Source organism: Carcharodon carcharias, chromosome 14, assembly GCF_017639515.1.
Source record: "Carcharodon carcharias isolate sCarCar2 chromosome 14, sCarCar2.pri, whole genome shotgun sequence".
Classification (NCBI taxonomy): domain Eukaryota; kingdom Metazoa; phylum Chordata; class Chondrichthyes; order Lamniformes; family Lamnidae; genus Carcharodon; species Carcharodon carcharias.
This window is the reverse complement of record NC_054480.1, coordinates 16,092,322-16,101,296: the sequence shown is the minus strand read 5'-3', so window position 1 is coordinate 16,101,296 and position 8,975 is coordinate 16,092,322. Positions and strand designations below refer to the sequence as shown.

At 43.1% G+C, this 8,975-nt stretch overlaps 1 protein-coding gene across 1 annotated transcript; it reads left to right on the top strand.

Moving 5' to 3' along the window:
• Nucleotides 1-202: 202 nt before the first annotated feature.
• On the top strand, nt 203-8,486 carry LOC121287206 (interleukin-17D-like). Its single transcript, XM_041204866.1, has 3 exons — nt 203-447; nt 3,721-3,950; nt 8,143-8,486. Exons 1-3 carry the CDS (start codon nt 436-438, stop codon nt 8,366-8,368), a joined length of 468 nt encoding a protein of 155 aa, XP_041060800.1. The 5' UTR covers nt 203-435; the 3' UTR covers nt 8,369-8,486.
• The last annotated feature ends 489 nt before the right edge of the window (nt 8,487-8,975 follow it).

The following is an 8,975-nucleotide window of genomic DNA, read 5'->3' as shown; positions in this document are numbered from 1 at the left end:
CATATATATATATATAAGAGAATTGTAGTGAAATTTCTTAACAATAAAAAGCTTTGGGGAAATGTGTGATTCTACGAGCAGTATGTCATTGTAGTCTTTGTTCGATAAAGGCAGTTTCTATAACTTCCATCACTACCTTATAAGGCTGGAGTTGGGCACGGTCACTGCTTACTCTGATTCTCCGCCCTGCTCTCCAGCTGGCTGGAGTTTCGGTTCTTGCTGTTTTAACGCGGGCTGCCGCTGGTGATGCAGGAAGCGTTGGGGGTTTTCCAGTAGAAGTGAAATCCGGCCGGATCAACCCGCCTTTTAAAACTGGCCCCAGACTTGGAGGGATCACTGGCAGACACGCGGCGAGCCAGACAGAGACAGAGACACACGGAGAGAGAGAGAGAGAGAGACGCCGTCTATACGGAAGGAGGGGGCCGCCGGTGAACAATGTATTTCAAGGTAACTGGAGTGACAGTGAACTGAGGGGAAGAGTGTGCTAGGCTGTATCGGAACTTGTCTCTCTCCAACCCCCCCTCTCTCTCTCTCTAATGTTTGTGTTTTGCTTCTTTGACAAAGACCCATCTTCATTTTAACCACAACTGCTTCAACATCTGCGTCGCTTCCTTTTTTCTTTACGTCCTTTCTTCCTGTGTCGCTTTCACCAGTTAAAATAGGAAAATAAGGCGTTAGGCACTCCCGAGTTGTGGCAGGCTCTTTCAGTGCGGCTGTAAGCGTGAGGAATACCCGATTGTAGTTTTCCCAACCGGTTCCCCGTTCCCATGACTGCCGTTTCTCAAACAAAATTAGCAGTGTTTTTTTTTGCCTAGGTAAGCGGCTTTCTGTCTCTACCGCCAGGTCGTTGCGGGCACTTATTTACACTTTGGCAGAGATTGGTTGCGGGTCAGGGTTGGTGGAACTCGAAAGGGAGCCTAATGGACAGAGGGCTCCGTAGAGATTTAGTAAGATTCATCAAGCCTTTCTCTCCCTACCCCCTCCCCCCTTCCCAATATTAAATATAATCAGTTAATGAGGGGTATTCCGGATTGGAATCCTATCGTGCCATGTTGTGAGATCTAATTCCGTTGAAACCTGGGGCTGCAAAAAAGTAAAATGGAAATCCGTCATAAAACCCAACGGATATAAAAACAAAAAAACTGCGGAGGCTGGAAATCCAGAACAAAACAGAATTACCTGGAAAAACTCAGCAGGTCTGGCAGCATCGACGGAGAAGAAAAGAGTTGACGCTTCGAGTCCTCATGACCCTTCAACAGAACTAGGTGACCCCTTCCTTGGATTCACCTAATTCTGTTGAAGGGTCATGAGGACTCGAAACGTCAACTCTTTTCTTCTCCGCCGATGCTGCCAGACCTGCTGAGTTTTTCCAGGTAATTCTGTTTTGTTATAAAACCCAACTGGTTCGTAATGCCTTCGAGAGAAGGGAACCTGGCATCCCCTACCTAATGTATTCGACCCCAATATCACAACACTGAATGCCCTGTGAAGCACCTGGCACCAACTTGTTGAGGCAATGGGGGGTGGGTAGTGAAGTGTCATCCACATTCCTGAAAACGAATAAAGCAAACCACCTCATCTGTTGGAGAAAACGTTTATTTTCCTGTAATTCTCTATCGCTTTCTCTCTCTCTCGCTCCTGCATCTCGTCCACTCTCTCACTCCAATCGTGTCTATTTCCAACCCATTTTCTCACTGTTCTCCCTCCTTTCTGCCAGCTGTCCTTTTCCCTCTGTAGATTTTTGTTTGCAAAAATATACTTTATTCATAAAATATTTAAAAGCACATTACAACGCATTTCAAAATGGTCATTACAGAAAGTGCAATGATATTCAAATTCTCCATCTACATAGATCGCATTGCACTCTGAGGCGCTTCAATATGGTTGTGACACACGTAGATAGTCATTAATTTAACTGAGTTTGTGGGATCTTAATATGTGCAACATCTCAGTTTGCCTACAAAATGCCAATCGCTACACTCAAAGTAATTCATTGTATGAGCTTTGAAATCTTCTTTTCTCCAGATGTTATTAAAATGTAAATTATCCTTTTTTGTACATATTTCTGGAAAAAGGAGAGACTTGCACCTGTAAAGTGCTTTTCATGACCATTGGATGTCTCAAAGTGTGTTACAACCAACAAAATACTTTTGAAGTGTAGTCTCTGTTGTAATGTTGAAGACACAGCAGTTAATTTGCACACAGCAGACTTCCACAAACAGAAATTAAAAACAGAAAATGCTGGAAAAAACTCAGCATGCCTGGTGGCATCTGTGGACAGAGAAACAGAGTTAACATTCTGAGTCCGATTCACTCTTCTTCAGAGCTAAAAGCTTTAGCCTCTGGTTGTCCCAAATCACTTTGCAGTCAATTTTGTCATGCAATCACAGTTGTAACACAGATCCTACAAAATTGAAAACTGTTTTAGTAATATTGTTCATGGCTAAATTTTGACCAGGACACCAGGGGATCTCTTCCTTCAAATAGCACAATTGGATTTACACCCACCTGAGAGATTGTTGGCAACTCACTTTATCATCCTCAGAGGTAGCAGCAATTAGTATCGTTATACCTGGGGTCTAAGGTAGATTCAAAATCTGTAATAGTCCTGAAGGAGGAGAGGAAGGGGGATGGACATGAGAATTTGGAACAAGAATTCCAGAGAATGGGATATGAGTGATTGAAAGCATGACTGCCAAGGGTGGGATATACCAGAGTGTAGAGTGTTATAATTGAAAGGAGCTTCACACTGCAAAATTAAAATGGGTGCACTGGCAGTTGGAAAGGCAAAGCATTCAGCAACATGTGACAGAGGACGATACGATGGACGACCAGTTAATTTGGGTTTTCATTGGCATAATTGGTTAAAGGAGGAGTGTTAGTCAGTTCAGGGGACAACTCTCTCCTCTTTGAATAGTGTTGCGTTGGAGGCAACTTGATCAGCGGAAGAGCTGTAGCAGTTACAAGGACAAAGGAGTGGTGAGGACAAAAATGTCGATAGATAAAGGGCTGCTATGAACTGAGCCGCCAAAGGTGCGAAGTATTGGTCACAGTAACCTGAGATACCCAGGAGGAGAATTCAATTAAAGGTAGATTTTCATTGCCCCATTTAAATAGAGGGAGAAGTTTGAGGCCTAATTGATTTGACCATTCCACTGTGAGAGACCTGGAGGCTGTGGTCAATGAAAGCATGTGATCTGCAGAAAGAATCGTCAGCTAAAGAGTGGAGAAGGTTGAATGATGAAGGAGGAACGGATGAGAATGCAGCCTGGGAGGGCACCTGAGGTAGGGGAGAAAGAGCCTGTGGGTTGAGGGATTGAACAGTGTTCTCACCCACACTTCTTCCTAGAATCAAATATTTTACAGAACATAACAATTTGAAATATCACCTGTGACATTGGCCAGGATAGATCTTCAATGTTAAATTTATAGCCCAGATCACAGAACATTAGGAAAGGATCTCACCTAGGTTCAGCATTTTACATGTTTATTCATCATCTTTGTTGGGTCCTGTCTATGACCAGCCAAGCTGTGCAGGATCTGAAGAAGGAATGGGTTTGATGCCACGTTTTTTTTGTATGCTTTCTGTGCATTTCATTTCATGTGTTCATGTTGGTTCTGTGCTCCTTTCAAATCTTAGTGAGGTATTGGTAATACTGCAGGTCATAAATGGGAGTTTTCTTTTTCCATTTCCTCCCCCCCCCCCACCCCCACAACCAGGTGGAATGGGTTGTATGTCTCGTGTTGCTCTTGAAGGTCGATCTATCCAATGGAGCCAGGAAACAATGTGCTGAGCCCTCTGACAAGGAGCTGTCCAGGAAGTTGAACCATTGGGTGCCTGCCTCTGCAGTGACCAGTGCAAGAAATCTAAGGCCTGGGAGAGAATTCAATGAATCTCACATGCACACGTCACAGATCGGGGAAAGGAGCACTTCCCCTTGGTCTTACAGGTAATTATAAATCTCACCTCAGCCATGTATTTGATGCAAACTATTTCTGGCTTCTTCCCTAACAGAGAAACTGTTGGAATTTGTAGTTTTTAAAATTATTCATTCATATGATATGGGCATCACTAACAAGGGTGGCCTTTAATGACCATCTTCAACTGCCCTTAAGAAGATGTTGGTGAGTTGCCTTCTTGAGACCCTAGTGGCTTGCCCATGTCAGAGGACAGTTAAGAGTCAACCACATTGCAGTGGATCTGGAGTCCAAATAGGCCAGACAGGGTAAAAATGATAGATTTCTTCCCATTAAGAATATTGCTGAACCTGATTGTTTTGTTATTGGAAATCTGTCATTACCAATGGTCACCTTTACTGATACTAGCATTTTAGTTAACAATTTAAATCCATCAGGTGCCATGGTGAGATTTGAACTCATGTATCCCAGACCTCTGGATTACTAGTCTAGTAATATAACCACAATGTTACCATTTCTCGATATGATAGTGTGGAGTCATAAAGAGTAGAAAGCTCCTAGTCTAATCTTTGCCCTGTGCTGAATCAGCTGATATCAGTGGTTGGCCATTTGGGAGAGGGGAGGGAGTACAGGCGGCTTCAGTACCCTTTTAATCACTGTCCAGAGATCCCTTCTGCAAAAATACTCAAGTGTGAGTGTAGAGTGAGGAGAGGCCAGCGTACAGAGCAGGGTTATTGAGTTGATGACTTTAGCACAAACATAATCTAGAATAGCTTTTAAAAAGAAAATTGATATAAAGTTTTTTCTTCCAATATATTTTATGTCTGAAGAAAGGGCAGTGGCATTGAACTAAGTAGATAGCTCTTTCAGAGGGCTGGCACAAGCAAAAAGGAATGGACTTCCTTTGTGTTGTAACATTCTACGATTGGACTTCACTCCTCCATTTTTTTAGGGGAAGATAAGTGCCTCACAACAGCTAGGGGGAGATGGAGTTCTCTTTTTTAATTCAATGAGTTGTTTATGATCTGGAACGTTGTGGCTAAAAGGATAGTGGAAACAGATTGAATTGTAACATTCCTCGTTGATGAAGGGAATTTTCAGGGCTGTCAATAAAGAGCAGGGGGAGTGGAACTAATTTTTAAAGAGCTAGCACAGGCATGCTGGGCTGAATAGCCTCCTACGCGGTAAGGTTCTGTGATTCTTGCAGTAACCTGCTAATAAGAGCTGTCTAGTCTCTCACCACTTTCGATGCAATAGCAGACAGGTATTGGCATTCCTGAACCTGTACCCTAGGAAAAGTCCATACTTTCCAGAAGAGGAGGAGAAGCTTCCTACATAATGCACTGTTTACAGCTACACATTCTGATATAATATAGCTTGCTCCCAGCTCCCTTTTATAATGGAGAAGCTGTCTCAAAAAGGGGAAGGCATATCTCAGTGGGGGAGATTCTCTCTTGGGCTACTTCATGAAACCAGTCTTGCCGCTGCTTATGTTCTTCCTCATTACTGACCTTTCAGCCCATGCTCCCTGGGTTCCAATGATTCAGGGACAGGATGAAAATTTGGATAGAGTTTGGGATAGTGATGACTAGATGCGGGTGTAGGGAGCATCCATTGCAACAGCTAGGTCAAAGATATACAAGTTCTGAGGGGAGGAGATAAGAATCCCCTTTTGAATAGATTCCAGTTTTATGTGCTCAATAGCAGTCACCCCACCGAAGGAAGCTATTTGGCCCATCATGTCAATGCTAGCTCTTTACTAGACTAATCCCACTGTTCTCTCCTCACAACTTATCATTATCTGCTTCAATATCTATCTACTTTTCCTTCTTAAGATATGCAATGAGCTCTGTTTCAACTATTCCCTAGTATATTTCACTTTACAATGACCCTCATTGGAAAGAAATTTCTCCTAACTCCTCTCCTGATTCTCTTTATGACAATTTAAAATCTCATCATCTGACATGGCACCTTTGGTAAGCATGCTGGAGTGTTTCATTTTCTCTTTTGGTAAAATCCTTCCTGCCCAGCTTTGCCCATTATGAGACCAGCAAAACTTTTGCAGTGGAAAGGTAGATTCTGGAGTGCGTAGTCAAAACATTCCTCACCATTGTCTCTCTATTGCCTGAATTCTTGGCAAATTACACTGCTGGCATCAGGTACAATGCAGAAGATGTAAATTGTTTCATGGAGAGCTAGTATGGACTCGATGGGCCAAATGGCCTCATTCTGTGCCATCAATTACTTTGAGAAGGTAAGCTGAGATTTAAGAGTAGTTCAAAATAATGAAGGATATTGATAGGGTAAAGGAGAATAAACTGTTTCCATTGGGAGGAGGGTTGGTAACCAGAGGACACAGATTTAACATAATTGGCAAAAGAACCAGAGGGAAGATGAGAATATTAGCACAGTGATTTGCTGTGGTCTGGAGTGCACTGCCTGAAAGGATGGTGGAAGCAGGTTCAATAACTTTCAAAAGGAGAATTGGATAAATGGGGGCAACAATAGCAGGGCTATGGGGAATAAATAGGGCATGTGGGACTAGCTGAATAGAGCTGACACATGCCGATGGGCTGAATGGCCTCCTTCTGCCCTTCATAGAATCAGAGCATAGCCAAAGGTGCAGGACTGTTTTATGAAAGTGGCTAATTATTAACTATACATTTGGGGTATGTGTTGGGTCACATTTTAGTGGTAGAGTTGTACAGTCAGGTTTATCAAGAATTTCTGCTGTTACAACACTGATTCTTAAGGAAGATGAAACAAAATGACAATTATCACGAGTTGTGTCATGCTGCAGGTAGAGTGTGGAGTGTACACCTCCAGTGTTGGGCAATAACTCTTAAAGGGACTCTGTTTTCATCAAAAGCTGTGTGCGTGCATAGAACAGGGGTAGGCCATTCAGTCCATCCAGCATAGCTATGGTTATATAAATGCAAGTTGTTTAAATTTTTAAATTCTGGTATCATGCTGGTGAGCTATGTTTCCTACGTGACATGCAGTATCCAGATCTGAATGCAATAGCCCAGAGAGGGTCTAACCTGAATTCTAACATAACTTCCATTCCTGAGATAAAGGGCAACTTTCCATTAGCCTTTTAATTTTTTTTTAAATCTGTTTTAACTTCTTCTCTTCATGCTGTGTTCATCCATTGTAGGATATATGCCTATCTCTTTCCACCAATGAGAGATTTCTGCTGTATGCTGATGTACTGATGGCCAGGTGTGTTTCAGTAATGGTCGACCAGGAATCTCTCCCACTCTTACTGCCTGCCAGGGGTGAATTGGAAGGATCATTTACCTACTTGCTTGTCCATGTCATGAGCACTCCTTCTACTATGACTAATGAGTGCTGGAATGGGGCTTGAACTCAGAGGGAGGAACACTACCCACTGTGCCACAAGACTTCCCTTCACTAGCTTGGAGTGATTTCTATCTTTGGACCCTGAAATTTCTCTGCTCATCCAGAATTCCCAGCTTTTCTCTATTTTAGAAAATGAGATAATAGGAGAACAGTGAAACCTCTGCTAAATCTCAAAGCAACATTGCAGATTGCTTCAAAGTTGTTCATTGTGTAAGTTGTCCTTAAAGTTGTGAAAGTAGTAACACAAGTAGCTCACCAAAAGATTTAGCGAGTAAAGACACTTCTCATCCACAGAAATCTGAAGGTCTGCAGTTTGATTTGTGTTCCTAGGTGTGGTCTGTGAGACAGTGTTAGAGCTGTTATAATTGGCCACAATGCTTCTGGGCTAGGAAAGGACAAGAAAAGCCATCCAGTTGTTGCATAGAAACATGAAGAGGCCATTCAGCCCCTCAAGCCCATTCTGCAATTCATTTCAATCCTAAAAAGCTTCAATTGACCCAGAACCACAGTCTTTTGGGAAAAGAGATTGTGGTATCCATGATACTTTGGGTGATAATGTTCCTGATTTCACTCCTAAATAACCTAGCTCTAATTTTAAGGCTGTGCCCTCTTGAACTGGATGTTCCCCATCTAAGAAAACAGCTAGTTGCTCTGTGTCTACCTTATTGTGGGCACAGACACAATGGACTGAATGGCCTCCTTCAGTGCTGCATCATTCTAGTCCATGATTTCAAGTACCTCACTTAGATTACCCCTCAGCACCCTAAAGATGTTAAATTCTCAATTTTTTCAAGTTGGGTGGGCATCACTGGAGGTACAAGCTGGTCTTTACCTAATTCTTTGTCCCTTTTCAATCTACAGAATAAATGAAGATGAGGCGCGATATCCAAGGAAGCTAATGGAAGCCTACTGCCTACACAAGGGTTGCCTCGGGCCTGATGGGCGCATTGATGACACTGTAATGAGTGTGCCATATCACACAAAAGTTTTGGTGCTGAGGAGGACCTCGAAGTGCAAACACAAGACCTATATCTACAAATGGGCCGAGGAAGAAATCCCAGTGTTCTGTGTCTGTGTTATGCCATAGTAGTTAAGGCTCAAAAGAAACAGCTGAGATCCCAGTAACAAGAATGTAGCTGTCATTGTAAGATTCACAGAAAAGTATTTCTGTCGGCCAGTAATAAAAATGCAGAATATTTTGATTAGCTCCTGAAATCCAACAGTGTGTCTTGCTCTCTCGCTAGGAGGTTAACCAACTCTTAAGGTAACACATGGTTTTCTAGGGGTGGGGGTGGGGGGGAGGGGATGCGTCACCAGGTTTTTGGGTCCAATATTGGATAACAGCTGAGGTTTTGCCTCGCTGTTTTCTGTCAGTGCAACACGGAGATGTAACATCAATTTAAACGTATAAAAAGACACGCACTGCTCATCTAGTTAATTATTGTGTGGTCCCTGGGTGGCGTGGGGGAAGGGATCCGTTTCCACGCCGCTATCTGATGTATCACTCAACATCAGCAACAACAACTTACATTTATATAATGTCTTTTAACATGGAGGAGTGTTTTACAGGTGGGGGTGGGTGATGGGCTGCTTGCCCCCCCCCCCCCCCCCCCCCCCCCCATCCCCCAGGAGTAAAGTTGAGGTGGAGCTGACCCACTCCACACCAGATTGATTGGCAGCTCAATCAGTCCCGG